Source organism: Colletotrichum fioriniae (genome assembly GCF_027942845.1).
Source record: "Colletotrichum fioriniae strain IMI 355084 chromosome Unknown scaffold_7, whole genome shotgun sequence".
NCBI lineage: Eukaryota > Fungi > Ascomycota > Sordariomycetes > Glomerellales > Glomerellaceae > Colletotrichum > Colletotrichum fioriniae.
In genome coordinates this window covers 2,261,986-2,279,631 of record NW_027076843.1, presented here as the reverse complement: position 1 = coordinate 2,279,631, position 17,646 = coordinate 2,261,986, and the positions used below count along the sequence as shown (strand labels likewise).

Below are 17,646 nucleotides of genomic sequence, written 5' to 3'. Positions count from 1 at the left end.
CGAACTTGCATGGTCTGATTCGGAGCATCCCGAGAATTTGACCTACCTTAGACCAAACGCCCCGGCATCACGAAATCCGAACCGACATCACCCACCTACGCGGCAGCCCCGATTCCACTCAAAGGACGCTTTCGTTTCCACCGGGGAGTTTTTACTTTCCAGCATGTTCTCAAACACAGTCACCAGGAGGTTCGCCTCCTCGCTGCGCAGTGCCGCCGCGAGGCAACGGCAGCAGCCGCAGCAGCTCAGAGCGCAGGCTCAAAGAAGATGGGCGACCGCAGCGCCGAAGCCCGGGTCAGGACCGCTGATGGAGCGGCGCGCAGACCGAGAACTCCCAGGTAAGCTGCTCGTCTCCCCCCCCTCTCTCTCTTCCCATGGTCCATCCACTGACCACAAAAACAGACCTCAACCAAATCACCTTCCGCTGGTCCCGCACCCTCCCCCTCTTCGCCGCCGCCATCGCCCTCAGCAGCATCGCAATCTTCAACTACCAAAAGTCCTCCTCCCCCGTCATCGCCTCGACCCTCTACGCGCTCCGCACCTCCCCGAAAGCCCGCGAGTACCTCGGCGACGAGGTGCAGTTCAAGCACCAGATCCCCTGGATCGCCGGCGAGATGAATCAGCTCCACGGCCGCATCGACATCAGCTTCAGCGTCAAGGGTTCCCGCAACGAGGCCGTCATGAAGTTCGCCAGCTACCGGACGTCGCACAAGGGGTTGTTTGAGACGACCGAGTGGAGCTTGGAGACGCCCGACGGGCGCAAGATTGATTTGCTCGACGGGGCGGACCCGTTCAAGGGTTCTATTCCGGGGGATGACTTGAGTGATGATGATCTCGAGGCTGTGGTGTCGGCGGCGGAGACGAGGGGATTCAGGCAGAACATTAAATGAGAAGAGACATGGAAGGCCCGTTGAATATACGGCAGCCCTACGGTCAGTTCAAGGTTTCTTGAGGGGAATCATCATCAAAAGCATGCATGGGGCCAAGGTAGCTCAAGTCATTGGGTTGAAATTCGGGTCGGGCGAGATAATGACCCTAAAGCTATGCGCCTCTCTTAAGGGGGTGATAAATGTACAACATGTATAGTACACAGACTTTCGTAAAAAACAGTGGGGGAAAATGGGGGGTGGATGATATCTATACAAGTGCCGGGAGCTCTTTCCTCTCCTTCTTCAGCACCAAGTGCCTCTCTCTGGCCTCCTGCAATCTAGCCTCGCCGTCCACGTTGGCCTCCAACAGCTCCTTCAACTTGTCCTGCCTGTAAGGAAGCGCCGGCGCCTTCCTCTTGACGGCGTCCTGCAGCTTGACGATGCAGTTCTTGGGGCCCGCGACGGCGCCCTTGACGAGCACGACGCCCAGCTCATTGTCCACCTTGAGCACCGTCAGGTTCTGCACCGTGACGCGCTCGTTACCCATGCGACCGGGCATCTTCTTGCCAGGCATGACTCTGGAACCGGAACCCTGCGAGGGACCGGTGGTACCGATGGTGCGGTGGTTGAGCGAGTTACCGTGGGACGCCTCCTGACCCGCGAAGCCGTGGCGCTTCATACCACCGGCGAAGCCCATGCCGCGGCTGTTGGAGCGGACGTCGACGTACTGGCCCGTCTGGAACCAGTCCGGGAACAGCTGGGCGCCGACGGGTAGCAGGCCCTCCTTGGTGCGGACCTTGAACTCGGCCAGGTGGCGCTTGGGCGCGATGCCCTTGGCCTCGTAATAGCCCAGCATCGGCCTCTCGACGTTGCGCGGCTCCTTGGAGCCGGAGCCGATCTGGACGGCCCAGTAGCCGTTGTCCGGGCGGGTCTTGTTGGCGACGACTTGAACCTGGTCGAGCTGGAGGACGGTGCAGGGGACGCGCTTCTTGCCGTAGTAGACGGCCGTCATGCCCTTCTTGACGGCGAGGACGCCGGTGCGGAGAGGCGTCGTCTTCTCGCGGCGGGCGAGGGCGGCGGCGGGACCGGTGGTGAGGACGGGGAGGCCAGCGGTGGGCTGGTTGAAACGGGTGGGCTTGCTGCGTTTGGGCGCCGTGGACCAGCCGTACTTTACGCCACGCTTCGCGGTAAAAGGGAGGAGCTGGAGGCGTGGGGCGATGACGGCCGAGGCATTGGCGGCGGCGGAGCAGGTGTTTGATATCGTCGTCGTCGTCGTGGTCGATCGGAGGAGCTGGAGGCAGCTCGGGGGTAGTCGGGGCGCCATGGTGGATGGCCGGGGGGTGGGATTGAGGGCGGATTGAGGTGGTCTGGTGTGAGGTCGGCGATGGAATTTTTTGGAGTTGAGGTCGGATCTGAGTGCCTGGGGTGGAAATCTTGAAGTGGCCCGTGCACCTCCTTGAATTGAAATGGTCACTGAGCTTCGCGGGAGCTCATGCCAGGGTCTTTTCTCACTTTTTCAAAGAATAACTATGCGATCAATCAGAATACTCAAGTAAACAATCGTTTTTCTTTATTTGATTGACAAACATCTGAAGCGCAAAGATCCACTATATTCCAACCAAACTTATTCTCTATATCAAGGGCACTACATTTGGCTGAGATGGATAAAACACCCATCATCCATGCTTACAGACATCTCTACCGTGAGCTCCTACGAGCGGTCCAATTCGCACCGCCGCACAGGTACACCGTCCGCAACCAGCTGAGAGCGTCGTTTCGCGATAAAGACGCGGTGTGGGACCCGGAGGTTTCCAAGAGAACACTCTGGTTCATACAGGCGGCTCGCAAAGAGGCCGGTATCGAGCACAAGGTTCTCAAGAACCTCGTCCGCGTGGCGTGGGAGAGGCAGAATATGGATACGTGGAAGGTCAGCTTTCGCAAAGACTCGGAATCTCGGGGCAAGGACGTGTGAGTGGTTTTTTTTTTTCCTCTTGGTTTTTTTTTCTTTCTTTTCGGGTGCGAGAGATTCGGTTGCTGACGTTGAATCATTTAGCATCCAAGAGGCCAACAACATGAAGGCTACAGTATACAATCACTATGACATGACGATAAACATGCTGAATAAGTCGATGGGTATTCGACTGAGATGATGATCTCGGGCAAGTCACAGTATTCTTGGTCGAATAGTTACTCGCACGCCCGCACTCGTTGTCATCGATGATTGCAGTTTTACTCATTCCTGAGGCTTTCAGACGGACGGCTCCATCTCACTGGAAGCGCAGGCATTGATGGAGACATCTCCGGCCCAGGTTTGAGTAACTGACCCATCTCAGCACGCCCAGGCGGGATCATCAGCCCAGATACCATGCATAGAGGCTTGTTGTGGTGCCAGGGTGGAAAGGCGGCAGTTAGAGGACGGAACGGACCATGATAAGCCCGAGACGTCGCGATGCAGTACCTATTCGCATATCCGAGGATAAGCCATTGGAGGAAACTGTCGTTGGGAAGAGAAACGATCGCTGGTGCGACCTTTGCCAGGCGGGCGATCTGCAGATGCGCGGGGTCAGCAAGTGAAACGGCTCACCTGTGGTTGGCTAGCACGTTTGGCTACGTGAGGGTTGGAGCAGCCGTCTAAGCTGTTGATGGTTGCATGGTCGATAATTTGCTGGCGAAGCGCTGCTGGCGCCCGCTTCTATGTTGCTTCTTGCTGTTCATGAGCTCATGATTCTTCGCCTCTTGCGGAACGCTGCTTCAGTTTCCCCGAATGAGGCCAGAGATCTTGAGACAGTGTCACTCAACGGAGAAAACCGTCGTAAGGTTAATGGGGGCATATGGTTAGGGACTTAGATGGCTGGACCTCAGGGGAAATGACGTTTTGTCGTACATGGCGGGCGTTCTGCCCCAAAGGTTGAGAGGTAAGCGAGAAGTGAGGTGCCCAATCTTCAAGGACTGAGCTGAGGGTTGAGGGGGAAGAGTTGAGGCGAACCCCCGTGTACACCCCCCCGTGTCGGAGCCAAGAGTCTCGGCCGCCAGGGCGGTGGTGGTCGGCCCTTTGCCGGTACGGGGAGATATATAAAAAGAGTGGTTCCCTTGAGAATCTGTTTTTGAATACCAAAAATACCCAATTCGGAAACAATATGGTTCGCCCCGTGAAACTGACCCGCTGTTGTCGTAAGGTGGTCGACCGAGTTGTCCGTCTGGATAAGTACGATGTGCCCAAAGCTCGGGTGAGAAAACACTCAGTGACACTCGAGATAGCCCACCAGGGAGACTGGGAGAGGCGTCACTGGCAGTCTGGCTTGTGACGGTGGATTCTTGAGATGGCAAGACTGGCCAATCTGGGCTGATTGGTGTTAGCGGCCGCTACCGAGAGGAACGAATGAGAAGCGCAGAATCGTTGGAGATCCAACGGGGCCCTGGTCCCGTTTCAGTGGACCCAGACACTAAGGTAAAGGTATCTTCTTCTGCTGCTGCTGCTGCTGCTGCGAAGTGAGGTGCGTGGGTGCGTCCTGGAGATACCAATCAGCAATGGTACGACTGGTCGCTCAGCGGGGCCAAGGGGGGGCCTCCCAGGTGCGGAAAGGATGCAGCTTTCCGCACCACGAACTGCCCTGGTCCTGCAGCTTGGGAATGGTTGTCGTTTTGAAGGTACCTCCTGATACAAACATCGCAGAGTCGGAACCTCTCCCGGTCACTGAAATTGAGGTAGGAAGGGGAGGATGAGGGGGGCCAGGTGCTGGACTGAGCTTGCCATGAGGTCAGGGAAAGGCAAGGTTGGGTGCTGTAGGTATTTAGTTGTGGTCGTAATCGTACCTTTAACGAAGTACTTAGCTGATGTGCCCCTACGAATACAAGAGTCTGTGATGCGGATGTATCTTTCTACGCCGTAGATTCCCACTGCCGACCCCGCAATCCGAGTTACCTCTGAAGTATCCGTAGTTCACGCCTACCTTACTTGCTCTTCGACGTTTCTTCCCTTCTTCTCTCTTTCATCTTAACCCGCAAATCTCTCATGGTTAGCGGGCACAACAGCGTCAATTCCCGGGGGTTCAGCTCTCGATTCCCCAGACTGCCTTAAGACAGCTCTTTTCACATCTCTGACCGCTCGACTCGTCATCAACATCATCGTCTCTGTTTCCCTTCTACTTCTCGCCGTCTATCCTCCAAACTTCGCGACCCCGTCACCTCATCACCCTGTTTGTCGCTCGTCCACACCACCGCAACTCCACCTGCTGCGCGGTCTGGATGGACCAAAACCCCAACTGGCAAAGGGCCGTATCACGACCGCGCTGAAGACCTTGATCTCTCCTCACGAGATCACCGTCTGAAGGCGCTGCCATACCGTCACTACTAGAAGCATGCCAGCGACAGAAGCCGAATATCACCAAATACACCATGTTCCGGCCCGTCAACCGACTGCGATCATGCCTCGAGCTCAGGAAGAGCGCCCGCAGAGGCTGGTCAAGCGCTACCGCACCGAGATCGCCGCCAGCACGTCGAGCATGTTCTCGACTGTCCTCGCCTTTCCCCTCGATAGCGTGAAAACGCGAATGCAGACCTACCGATACGAAGGCTTCCTCGATTGTGTGAGGCACACATACCGCACCGAGAAGTTGAGAGGCTTCTTTCGGGGTAAGGAGTCCCCCTTTCCCTCTGTCCCTCTTCCTCCACCTCCCTTGTACACGCGACCCCTCATCTCGCCTCAAGTCATGATCCCATTGACTAACCTTCTTTTGCCCCTCACCAGGCGTCCTTGCCCCAATGGCCAGTATCACACTCGTCCGAACCATGTCCTTTTCGATTTACCAACGCGCCAAACACAATTACTCGGGCTGGGTTAAGAACGCCCTGGGATTCGACGTGCTGCAACATGTGAATAAGAAAGGCACATATCCGAATTTGTACTCCATTGCCTGTTTTGGAGCCGCCGGCGCCACCGCCGGCTCATGCATCACGCTTCTCGCCTGCCCCTTTGAGCTGACCAAGCTCAGCGCGCAGGTGGCTGTCTTGTTGTCAGACCAGCAAAAGCTCAAGGAAGCAAATTGCCGCGCCACTAATGGACATCAGGTTGCAGCAAGCTACCAAAATAAGGGCACATTCAAGACCATGCGCAACATTGTTCGTCATAGGGGTGCTCTGGGGCTTTACACTGGCTTCAACTTGCACTTGTGTAAGTCTGCCCAGGCGTACAACCCCATCAAAACCCTCAGCTGACCATTCCAGTGCGAGATACTTTGGGTACGGCCATTTACTTCATGGTCTACGAGAGCGGAAAGCAGCTCGGAACTACGTTCGGTGGTGACCACCCAACAACTAACAAATTTGCGGTTGTCATCTCTGGGGGCATGTGCGGGATAGTATCCTGGGCGATGATATGTATGTGCTTCTGGTGCTAAAGAACCTCGGGCAAGTGACACTAATACTCTGGCAGACCCCATCGACTCGGCAAAGAGTATCTACCAGCGAAACTCTCTCTTGTACTCGAAAGGGCAACAGGTTGAGCCGCCGCCGAAGATTGAATTCTTCAAACGAAATATGTATCGCGGACTAGGGGTTTCGATGGGTCGCTCATGCGTCGTCAACGCCATCTTTTTCTCTGCCTTCGAATTCACGAAGAAGCATCTCAACTCCCTGGATGACAACTAAGAAATGATAATTTGCATGAACTATCTGCTAGCTGTGAATATCGCAGTTGAACAAGCGCATACATAATGGTCGATGGCGTTTTGGCTCAGTGGTTGATGTAAATCACTGAGCGTACTTGGGACAATGGAATGGAAGCAAGGACAGGAACCAAGTTGTAGTTTGGATTCGACTGCAATCAAATGACAGTTATTGAAAAAGAATTGCGATGCTCCATTTGATGACCTCAGGTCATCCAGTGTGTGGGATTCGACGGTTGTTCATGCCTTTAACATTGGCGCGCCTTATAAGCAAGTGAGGGTCTAGACGTATCCTCTCATAAAGTTTCGATTGAAACAACCTCGGCTTGCCCTTTTGGACCTCCCTTGCTCAGCCTCTTGACGATTCCTTCGTACCTACCTTACGGGCGCTTAATCTCGGTATATGGTTTTAGACAAGGTAGGCAATTAAGCATGCCTAAGTTCACGCACCTAGCTGAAGATCGGTGGGCCCGTGCATCAACACCCCGCCACTATCATCACGTGCAGATAGTACCTCACAGGAATCGGAGTTGCGACCCGACCTCTTTTGGGCCTTCCTGCGTCTGCGTCTTCAACGGGCACTACTTTGCCTCAACCAGCCCTGGCGTTTTCGTCGTGACTTGTGACCTTTTGCTTTCACGCATTTAGCATCCAAGCACCGCCGCCCGCGCGCCCTTATCCAAGTGCAACGAGCTCCTGCCGCACCTGTTTTTGAAGAGTCGCAGATTTCCGAGTCTCCGCCGACTGGAAATTGGAACTTTCCTTCTTGTCTACCGCTCTGCGTGAACACTGCTTTTACCGTTTCCTTCGCGCGCAGCAAGTACCTACTTGCTGACGTCGACGCCTTCGGGAAGAAGGTGCAACTTTGCGGACGCGCCTTCCTGGCCTGACGTACTTGACTTGGAACACCACTCCGTCTCCGTGTTGGCTCTGGTGCGAGACAAAGATTGTCATCCTTCTCACTAACTGTCGTTTTTCATCATCTTTTTTCTTTTCCCGAGGGGCAGCATTAGACGGCACTTGGTCTCCGAACCACCATGGTAAGCTGATAACAAAGGAGGATCATCAGACATGGGGAGAGAGAAGAAACCACACCCTGGCCCGGGTACCACGGCCAAGGACCGCCACCGTAAGGCTGGCAAGATCAATAAAGCCATTGATCGCAGCCAGCCGCTGCCGCCAGGACTCGTCGCCGCGAAGCCGGTCACTGTGGTCAACAACAGCAAACACCAGTCATATTTCGAGTTCATCGAGAACAAAGACAAGAAGAAGCCTCTGCTCTTCCAGGTATGCCGCGCCGAGGCGGTTCCCTCGTCACTTGCCGACCAACGGACTAACCAATACTGCGCCAGATTACAACAAATAAAACCCCGCCTCCTGGGATGAGGCATATCCCTCTTGGCAATCCTGAACTGACCGAGCGCTGCAAGGACATCTCGAGAGAGACGGGGGCCTCAGTCTACATTGTGGTAAGACGATGCCGAAAACTAATAGCCGCTGGAGACGATTATTGACCAGCTGTGATCTAGACCATGGCCAAGAATAACGCCTCGGACTTGAGCCAACAAATACACCGTGTCGGACACCATATTCGCGAGTATATCGTGGATAGGGCGCTAGAGGAATTAGGACTGGACAGTGTCAACGAGCCGGAACTCATAGGTCAAGGCGACGCTCAGGTTGAGAAGATTCCCGAGAAACAGAACGACATCGACAAGCAGGCAGACGCCGCCCTACGAGAGCTATTCCCTCGCATTCCGAATACGGATCGACAGCAAATCATCGATCATGCCTTTCAAAAGGTTTGTGATGCCGTGAGGTTTGTGGGTGAAATGGGTAGGTGCTAACGAATTGTTACAGGGAACAAAGTTCAAAGGCGACCTAGTTGTAGGGCTCCAGCAGGAACTATCTCTGTCGCGGCGAGTGCAGCTTGCCGTCCTGGCACACATTCGCCATAACCATACCAGATATGACCAGCTTCTTAGGGAGACAACTTGGCACAATGCCAGGCGAGTTACGGAACAGCTCTGCCTGGACTTTCTCGTCAAGTGGCGAGGTGATGACGAGAACGGTCGCGATCAGCTTGACGAGATTCTTCGCGAGGTGGTGGTTCTCTCCGATGATTCTGACGAGGAGGACTCGGACGAGGAGCCCGACTCCGATTCGTCAGAGGTGCTCATCACCAGGTCCAACAACATTGGCAGATTGTCGACACCGGCCGTAGTCCAGAACGTCGCTAACCGCGATAAACGCTTGTCGACAGCGATACCATCGCATCCAGGATCTCCGATGCTTCTTGCCACGCCCGGGATGTCCAGGAGGGCTTACAAAAAGGCACGCAGACGGGCCAAGCATCGTGAGCGTAACTTCAGTCGTTATGAGGCTGCTGCAAACGCTGCCTGGGATAACGCCAGACAGCGGCAGCGCGGGCCTGATGATCGCATGAACCAGGCGGGCAGCTCCGTTAGTAACGGAGCGCATCAACAGGGTCCGCCTGTTGAATTCATTGAGAACAGAGCCCCCATGGAGCATATCAATCATGCGGGTTCGCAGATGAGGCTGCCCCCTGCACCTCCCAACCACGCAGGTGCCCGCGCTCGAGAGAGCCACCAGCTGCAAGATTTCCTCCACCCATCCATTGAGCCAAGATCCCCTGACGGTATGAGACCTCCACCACGCTATTCCCGTGGCATGGTGGAATTCACGGACCGCAGAGGTGATGAGCTATACCCGCGTCTGAACTCCCTCCCCCATGGCCCACTGGTGCGAGAGGAGCGCTTTGTCCATCAAGCCCCCATTCACCAAAGTCATCCTATCCATGCGAGACCTTTGCGTGATGGCCAGGACATTGTTCAACCGCTTGAATTACCACATCGCAATGTGCTACAGGATTCCCATCGCCCACTTGTGTATCAGCAGCCCGCGCGAGATCATGGCCCTCCCCGACCTCAGGTTTACGCTGACAGAATCATCCACCGAGAGGACAACCTGCGGCGACGTCAAGGCAGTGTTCCAGGAGAGAGAGCCAATCCTATTATGATTGAGGATCACAACGTGCACCAAGGTACAGTCGTTCTTGGCACAGGCGAGAGCGTTCGGGACAGATTTGGCCCCGACGTTGAGATTCTCGCTGTGCATCGCCCCGGACGCGATCGTGGCCCGGATCCACAGCGTTTCAATTCAATGGACGAAGGCTTCATTCGCTTGCGGGAGAACAATATCGATCAGCGGAATGGATTGGCAGAGGAGGGCTTTCTCCGACTTAGAGAGCGCCCTGTCGCCGAACCCAGACATTCGATATACGGTATTGATGGACGTCCTCTTCTCGACGACTACCGGGCTACCCAACAGCCGCAGCCATACCGACCAGCTGAACCTTCTGGGCAGGCCATCTACGTTAGGCGCGTGGAGAGGCCGCCGCGCGCTGATGTATCCTATCCGGCGCACGGCTATGAACGTGTGGAGGCGGTCAGAAATGACAACCTTGCTCAGCGCGGAGTCCCGTCGCCCATGTACGGTGGAGCGTAAGTCAAGGTACCTAGAGCACTCGAGATCTACCAACTAACCTGGATTACGTATAGGCAATATGAGCATCAGCAACATCATCCGATGCAGGGAGCGTACGGCGTTCCCGTCTATCGACACGCCATGCCGGCTCAACAGCTTGAGGACCCATTTAGGTCCGACAGATATCGGCCATCACCCCCTCGCGCACCACCGCGCCAGTGGCCGCGCGCCAATGACGACGTGATCGTGCTTGAGTAGGTAACGGCTGTGCAGAATTGGTTTCCGACACTTTTCATGATTGGAATGGTCATGCAAGCATGTGTGAAAAGGACAAGGGACGACAGCATGTATATGGAGTTCAGGGATTACAAGCATCCGTCAACGAGTATTTTAGGTTTTGGGTTTTGAGAATCGTCGTGGACGGACGGGCAAGGTATAAGTCTATTTCTGTCCAGGGCCGGAAGGGGTTGGTTGGTCATTCAGTGACAGCTTGGGGGAGGATGCATGGAAGGAGTTGTTAGATATGATACCCATGGTCGATGAGCAAAAATTGCTCTCGTCTGCGTCTTAGTGGAGGACTAGGGATGGAACGCGGCCCCGGCCGAATGAGAATATGTTAAAGAACCACATCGCATTCATCACAAAGAAAGCACCGTTGCATGACTTCGCGATCAGTTGAAACTGTCCTGACTACAGAGTATCGGTCTCCAATACAGGATGCCACGCTCAAAACAGCCCAGTCTGGAATCCCCGTTTGTCACAACATTTGGCTGTCTTGCGCGTACGCGGGCTTGGTAAGGTGGGCAAATTTTTGTCGACGATACCTTGGATACCGGTAGACGGCGACCAAGCAATTAGGCCATCATCGAGAACGACGTCGATGCGAAGAAACATTGAACGGCAGCTATCTTTTCCAGGTTCTCTCGAAACCTTCAATTGTCTGTTAAAGGCCGTGATACGTATCGCTGCTTGCCTCTCGAACCGAATTCACCAGGTACGTACCCAGAGCATCCGGTTTGGCAGACCACTCTATCAACCGCTCCCGGACGTGTGAACGATGAGTGAGCTTGGTAGGCAACGCCTAGTTCGTTCTTACTCTGTACCATATATAATAGAAGAAAACCAAAAAAAAGAGTTCACCCCCCCGGTGCTGAACTGGGGCTACTTCTCTTGGTGCTCATGCTGGGGTTCGAACTCGGGTATCTCGTATGCGCTCAGCCTGTCGTCGAGTAAGGCTGGTTGGCGATTTGATTGTTGATCATAAATCACTCCACCACCCGGCCAGTTTGACCTGACCCGTCGACCTAGACGGGCGCCTGCTGGCTGGTGACTGGATTGGAGTTGGGGGGGTTTACATAAGATATCTCAGAAAAGTAGGAAGGAACCTTTGGGGATTTGGAGGGTTCGTGTGAATATTCGGTTTGGAATACGGCGTGCGATTAGCTATCAAATGTTTATAGGATATCTACCGAATCCCTCGTGGCCCAGCACTAAAGTTATATAGGTATTTAGATCTTTTATATATAAAGTATATAAAGTATATCATAGCTACGCTATGAGGTCCAGATTTAATGCTACAATGGCTTTAATCCCTAGCTATAAGTTAAGGTTCAAACGCAATTTTAAAAAGCATTTAGAGATATGGTCACTTTTTTTGCTCTCCTCTTCCTTATCTCCCAAGGAGGAGCATACTATGTTATAGATATCCTTTAACATGCTCCCCTATAAGAAAAGTCCCCTTTTCCTGTTCCCTCGCGCTTTGCTAGTATTCTCCCAGCAATACGCCCTACGAGAAAGACACCGCCACCGGCCAGTGGATGATGAAGTGAGCCCTGCTTGTCATGAATTCCCTTGCGGTCTCTGAGCATTGCAGCGGCCCCAGTTGCCACGTTCCCCATGACCCTGGAGACCCGCGCACGTGTCTTCTTCTAAAGCAAAAGAGAATTGCGCTGGAGAAACGAAATAAACTTGGGTAACGTATGACGACTTTTTACTACAGTGAAGCCGAGATCCAGCTAGCGTATCCTGAAGACTTTGCATTGTTGAGAGTGTATCTCGGAACATGACATAGACACAAGTGATGCAGCGACGTTGACAATTCAAGGTAAGCAGGAGAACCTCCTTCCAGGGCCCAACTTGCCCATCGTCAATGAACACTAATTGCTGAGCAAGTCATCATCATGCTGTTAAGCTAAGATTGAAGTAATATCGATGTGATCATCAGCTCATATGCATTGAAAACCCCCCTGGGAGTTGATTCTAGCAACCAAGTAACGGCACATTCCGAAACAATGCAACGGTGTAGTTGATGAATCCAAAAAAGCAAACATAGCGAACCGTCCCCCGCCGCCCCTGTCTAGTGTCATATTGCCGCGCGCGCAGAGATGAAGCAACCAAGGTACTGTAGATAAACGTGGGGGGTGAAAAAAGACGTGGTTCCAAACCTCAACTCCATGAAAATGCAACCAGAAAAAAGTTTCCCCGCATGCTTGAGGCCCCCTTTATCATCAAGAACGTAAAGAAAAGATGTTGTTAAGAATAAATGAGAAAGGCCGGAAAAGGGCAACGCCAAAAGAGAGATGCCCATCATGAAGCCAACATGGGTTGCCTCGTCCGGATCGGCTGCTGCGCCTCGGGCTCCTCTTCCTCTGCGCCCTGCGGGACCGGCAGTTCCGTGTCGGGCACCTTGGGGAGCTTGTGTGGCTTGGGCGGGTTGCGGATGGCGTCTTCGGCGGCGACGCTGGCCTCGAGGGCGGCGAGCTCGTCTTCGACTTCTTCTTCGTCTTGGACTGATATACGGCCGCCGAGCATCTCGCTGACTTCCTGTAGAGTGGGTAAAAACGCACATGTTAGCCAAGTTTCCCAAACGCACGTGAACCTAGTATCAAGGCCGGATTCCATACCCTTTGGTAAGCGATAGCATCAGCCGTCTCACCCATGAGCTTCTCCACGTGCTCGATGCCGCCCATCTCGGAGTGTATCTCCTTGAGCACCTTGGTACCCTGCTGCAGCCCAAACACGACGTCCTTTTGGATCATGGCGAACTCGACCGACGATGTGAGCTTCTCGAGCTGCTCGAGCTGGGCGTCTGTCTTTTGCAGGAGGGACTCTTGGTATTTCTTGCGGCGGAGGGCGAGTAAGGCGCGCGGTTTGTCGCCCTTTGCGAGCATCTGCTTCGCGATGGCCGTCTCTTTATCTGTAAGGACGGTGATGCGGCGCTGGTACTGGTGGAGCTTGTCGCGTTGGAGCTTCATGTCTAGGATTGCCCTGGAGGAGGAGGAGAAGGGTTCGAGGTTAGCGAAGTGTGGTTTACACGATGGATGTGTGACGGCGCATCCAGTCTTGCGCATGCATCATTGGGCGTCGCATGCGCACGCACACGCGCGTGCGATATTCGGTAGGATCAAGAGCTTGGAACGTACTTGTCCTGGGCGGTGACTTTACTTGTATTGCCGCCCATTTTGGAGAAGAGGATGATGCGGTAGGACTATGCGATTCGGGTAATGATCTCGTGGGTTGGGAGGACGTCGGAAGGGTGGACCGACTTCGTTGCGAAGAGGGTATGGGTATGGCAAAGGAGAAAGGCGAATGAAGTGCCTGTCAAGGTGTTTGGTGCGCGAGGTTTCGGAGGTAGTTTGGTCGGTCAGTCGGACACGCGATACCGGTGATCGGTGACGGAGGAGGAATGGAGGGTAGGTTGGTTTGGGTCTCGTGCCTGAACCGGCTCGGTTTCGAGGCGCAACGCTGCGACGGAGGATGGACTGGGGGCACCGCTGTGAGTGCTCCGAGGGTGGACGGGTTGGAAAGGCGGGCAGTTCGTCATTGCTCTTTCCCCCATGTATCAGGTGGGGGCGATTGCGGACCCTGATAAGATAAGACCGTTTGAGGTTCCCAAAAGTCAGGTAAGCTACGACGAGCGCAGCTAACGTGTCTTAGGTAATGCATGTTACCGGGCCAACGGTTTACGACTTCATGCCTTCAGTACTATTGCCTACCTCATCTTAGTAGAGGTATCGCCAGCTACATCTTTGTCGGATGGTGGTTGGCGGGGTTCTAAAGTTTGGAGCGGCGACCACATCCCATGACCGTTTCTACTTCAACATCATCAGTTGGACTGACCCTGATCCCAAACGCAATGACAGGCGTGATATTATCCCACTCAAGAATAATCAGACGAGTACAGTTGCCATCCCATAGTAGCAAGTGAGACCAATCAATCTCACTTGCATTCGTGGACTTACAAATGTATCTGTACCCGAGCACCCACTTACCGAAAATCATCGTACCTCAAATGGATAAAGTGGTGCGCGTTGTACTGGTAATTTTATGTGATCGGGAAAGTGCGTGCGGTGAAATGAAGCTGAAGTTGTGATGACATGGGATGGCAGACGGGAGAGCGACAGCAACAATACGAGCAGTCACGAGATATACAGTCCCGCAGGGTTCTGAGAAACAACCAACACGACATATAAGTCCGGCCTGCAACGCTTGCTCTTCTTGCATTCGCTCTGACTATGATGCTGGCTGCGGTACAGGTAGATATGTTCACGGATATCAGCAGAGTCAAGCCGGGCTGATCCTTCACAAATTAGGATTCCAAAAGTCTACCACCATATTCTCCAACAACTCGGGTCCCAAGGCCGCCACCAGCTCCGCAATACCAGCCTTGAGACATCCGCTCACCCCGACATCCTGACGCTCCCACGCGACGAGATCGCCAGTCTCGAAAAGTAGTCCAGAGCCATCTATCCGCAGCTTGATGTGGTCCATCTCCTCGAGTGAGCGGATCTCGTCAAGCGACATGATGCCCGGCATACCGGTATTGAACAAGAACGTATCGTCGTCGTCATCGTCCTCAACCTCCCTGAGGTCTTCTGTCGATTCTTCTTGGCCGGCTGCAGACTGAACTGAAGCATCTTTGGCTCCCTCGGCAGCTGGCTCATCAGCTTTCTCCTTCGATAAGCTCAGGTATGGCTTATTGTCCAAAAGACCCGTAACTCTCTTGTCCATGAGATCCCAAGCCAGCGTCTCAGGGTCCAGGATATACTGGGGCGTGTAGTCCATCTTGTATCGCATCTTGGGACAACTGTGAATGTAGAAACCCGGATACCAGTAACGATAGCCATCTTCCTGTGCTAAAGCAATCTCACGGATCGCGCCCAACTTCCCTGGTGCAAACTTGTGAATGGACTCGTGGTAGAGAAAGTATACGGCGGAGACGCAGTGAGGAAGCAGATCTAGTACACCGATGGCTACTAATTTCCCATCCAAACGGTAGCATTGATGGAATGAACCAAGCTTTTGCTCCTTGCCGTCAGGCGTCGTGATTGTCTTGCGCTGGACCGGGGACTCGCATAGGAAGCGTTGAAAGCCGCGGCGAGTGATGTCGGCCGGCTCCTCCCCATGAACGACTCGCTGGTAGTTCTCATACACTTGGTACTTTTCCTCGGTGAAGACATCATCTTCCAGGGTAACGGTGAAGACGTGGGCGGGCTCTGGAGGCAGCTGCAGGGAGTCATATTCCGCCTCGTGGACCCTCTCGATCAAGTCGAACTCAGAGTCCCGTTTCTTCGCCTGCTCGCGTGACCGGGGGTGGAGACGAGCTGCCTCCTTGATGTAGGCATCGCCAGTCAGGTACTTGTTGAACCGGTTGATGGTTTGTCGTTGATCTCGGGTGGGCTTGAACTGGGTGGAGTCCAAGCGGAGGGTGTAGTGAACGCAGCACGCGTGGAGTTGGTCCGGTCGGTAGAGGGTCGTCCCGGAGCGCCTCCAGTAGTGATCCAGCAGGGTCTGGTAGTATTCAGGAGTAAGAGATGTGGACTTGGCATAGTAAGAGAAGCCTGTCGAGTAGAGGCTCAAGTTAGTAACGGATCAGATCAGGGACTCCCACAGTGGCCGACCACAAGTCACTATTCCGCAAGTCCATGTGTGGCTTACACGAGACGACATGGAAAAAAACAAGGGAGGGCATTCACGTTTTGACTGACTCTTGCCTTGGCGGCCACAATAACCACAGCGCGATGAATTAGAATATCCTGAGCTTGTATTAGCAAACCGTATGGTGTGAAGTTTTGTTCAAGTAGTAGCTAGCTAAGCGCATTTCCCAAGCCTCGTAATCCTGAAGGCGTTTTCGAGATGTGGTTATCAAACAATGGGAACATCTCTCGTAGGGCATTGAAGGCCAATTGAGAGCATAGAACGGGGGGCATGGGAACAAAAGAAAAGGCCAATCGCGTGTCTTCGTGTTCAACGTACGTATGATGAGGACACATCCCGAATCTTGGAGACAAATGGGCTGGCAAGCGTGGGATTACACATCCATGGCGTGCAGACAGACCCCCAACTTGATCCGACTTTGAAGGATTGAAGTGTGAGGTTTGTGTGACTGGGAATGGGATGCAGTGACATCGATCGGCGCAGATGCACGAGGAAAAAGGCAACTAAGCCAGTTCCAGAGCGACCAAGGGAGCTACCCCATAAAATGCCACGAGCCAACGGCGGCTGAGAGAAGTTGCACGGGGGCAGATGGTTGGAGGAGAGAATAGGACGAAGGACTCACCGATTGGAGTTATATAGGACAAGGCATCGCCAGGGGTCTGCATGCTTGTGTCGTCCATGACTGTCTGGTTTGCTGCGACTTGCTCGCTCTACTGACGCGCCAGGGAAGCAGCCAGCTCGACTAGTGCTAGGCAAGCACGAAACGTTGGCTGATATTCGAAGTGATCGCTTCCGAGGCGGGCACGCGGGTTGACGTCTAAACGCCTGGCGGAGAGGAGGGGTACGCTATGTATCCTATGACTGTGACAAGGTGCAAGTCGAGGGTTTTGAGCCGCTGCCCTTTCTATCCCCTCTTTGACGGATGGCGCTGTTCGGCTATGGATTCGACTTGATGCAGTGAAGTCCAGTCGGAAAGTGTACTTGTTGGTGGAACTCTCACACCCCTTGCGGCATTGGAGTGGGAAGCGTGGGGTCGCGAAGCTTGAGATGGAGTGAGGGGTTAGTCGCCAGACACGACCTAACGGCCTTTTTCTTTAGTTTGCAGCGCTGTGAATTGCCAGCTGGTTGGCTGTGACGTCTGTTGTCTAGCGCTTGGCGCAGTGCGGCCTAACAACCTGGAAGACAGAGGAATATGAAGTGAATGCGACGCGAGTGAGGCTCTCCCCCCTTGGAACCATGAGGAGCCTGCTTGTGATACGGATCGGTATGTATTTGTAGTCTGCAGTGGCCAGTCAATATCCAGAATGTGACCTCAAATAGGCCCCCCAAAAGAGGTATGACGACGTTGCGTTTGTCTGCCTGCTCGCGCGCTTGCCTCACCTTACCGCCCCATTAATTGTGCCTGCTGGTCCCAGTCTGTTTGTACCTTGTCTGCCAACGTAGACCACTCCTGCTCTTTGACTCGAACCAGCTCGTCGACGCCCGTGTAAGTTGAGGTGGAGGCGTTGACCCGGAAAACACCGGCTCGGTCTAGCTATACGCCGCTCTCTGTTTGCTGTGTGTATCTCGACGACGATGGAGGCACGGGTATGCAGGAGCTTAGAGTCTAGAGCATGGATAATGCAAACAGGCAGCGTTACCCTACCTCACGGCAGATGACTACACCATTA

General features: G+C 54.0%; 6 protein-coding genes across 6 annotated transcripts; 3 read left to right on the top strand and 3 right to left on the bottom strand.

The window, feature by feature from the left end:
- Window positions 1-163: 163 nt before the first annotated feature.
- On the top strand, window positions 164-890 carry COA1 (cytochrome oxidase assembly protein 1; the record flags this gene model as incomplete). Its single annotated transcript, XM_053196333.1, has 2 exons — window positions 164-338; window positions 403-890. The coding sequence occupies 2 exons, from the start codon at window positions 164-166 to the stop codon at window positions 888-890; spliced, it is 663 nt and encodes a 220-aa protein (XP_053046196.1).
- A 247-nt stretch (window positions 891-1,137) lies between these two features.
- N0V96_006772 (mitochondrial 54S ribosomal protein uL3m) lies at window positions 1,138-2,193 on the bottom strand (the record flags this gene model as incomplete). The annotated part of the gene is made up of 1 exon (XM_053196332.2): window positions 1,138-2,193. One exon carries the CDS (start codon window positions 2,191-2,193, stop codon window positions 1,138-1,140), a length of 1,056 nt encoding a protein of 351 aa, XP_053046195.1.
- A 3,034-nt stretch (window positions 2,194-5,227) lies between these two features.
- N0V96_006771 (uncharacterized protein) lies at window positions 5,228-6,515 on the top strand (the record flags this gene model as incomplete). Its single annotated transcript, XM_065757818.1, has 4 exons — window positions 5,228-5,501; window positions 5,617-6,039; window positions 6,093-6,245; window positions 6,301-6,515. The coding sequence occupies 4 exons, from the start codon at window positions 5,228-5,230 to the stop codon at window positions 6,513-6,515; spliced, it is 1,065 nt and encodes a 354-aa protein (XP_065613735.1).
- Window positions 6,516-7,603: 1,088 nt separating this feature from the next.
- On the top strand, window positions 7,604-10,060 carry N0V96_006770 (uncharacterized protein; the record flags this gene model as incomplete). Its single annotated transcript, XM_065757817.1, has 3 exons — window positions 7,604-7,819; window positions 8,062-8,334; window positions 8,393-10,060. The coding sequence occupies 3 exons, from the start codon at window positions 7,604-7,606 to the stop codon at window positions 10,058-10,060; spliced, it is 2,157 nt and encodes a 718-aa protein (XP_065613734.1).
- Window positions 10,061-12,625: 2,565 nt separating this feature from the next.
- Window positions 12,626-13,499, bottom strand: VPS20 (Vacuolar protein sorting-associated protein 20; the record flags this gene model as incomplete). The annotated part of the gene is made up of 3 exons (XM_053196328.1): window positions 12,626-12,862; window positions 12,943-13,306; window positions 13,462-13,499. The coding sequence occupies 3 exons, from the start codon at window positions 13,497-13,499 to the stop codon at window positions 12,626-12,628; spliced, it is 639 nt and encodes a 212-aa protein (XP_053046191.1).
- Window positions 13,500-14,620: 1,121 nt separating this feature from the next.
- ATE1 (Arginyl-tRNA--protein transferase 1) lies at window positions 14,621-16,656 on the bottom strand (the record flags this gene model as incomplete). Its single annotated transcript, XM_053196327.1, has 2 exons — window positions 14,621-15,879; window positions 16,599-16,656. The coding sequence occupies 2 exons, from the start codon at window positions 16,654-16,656 to the stop codon at window positions 14,621-14,623; spliced, it is 1,317 nt and encodes a 438-aa protein (XP_053046190.1).
- Window positions 16,657-17,646: the final 990 nt, after the last annotated feature.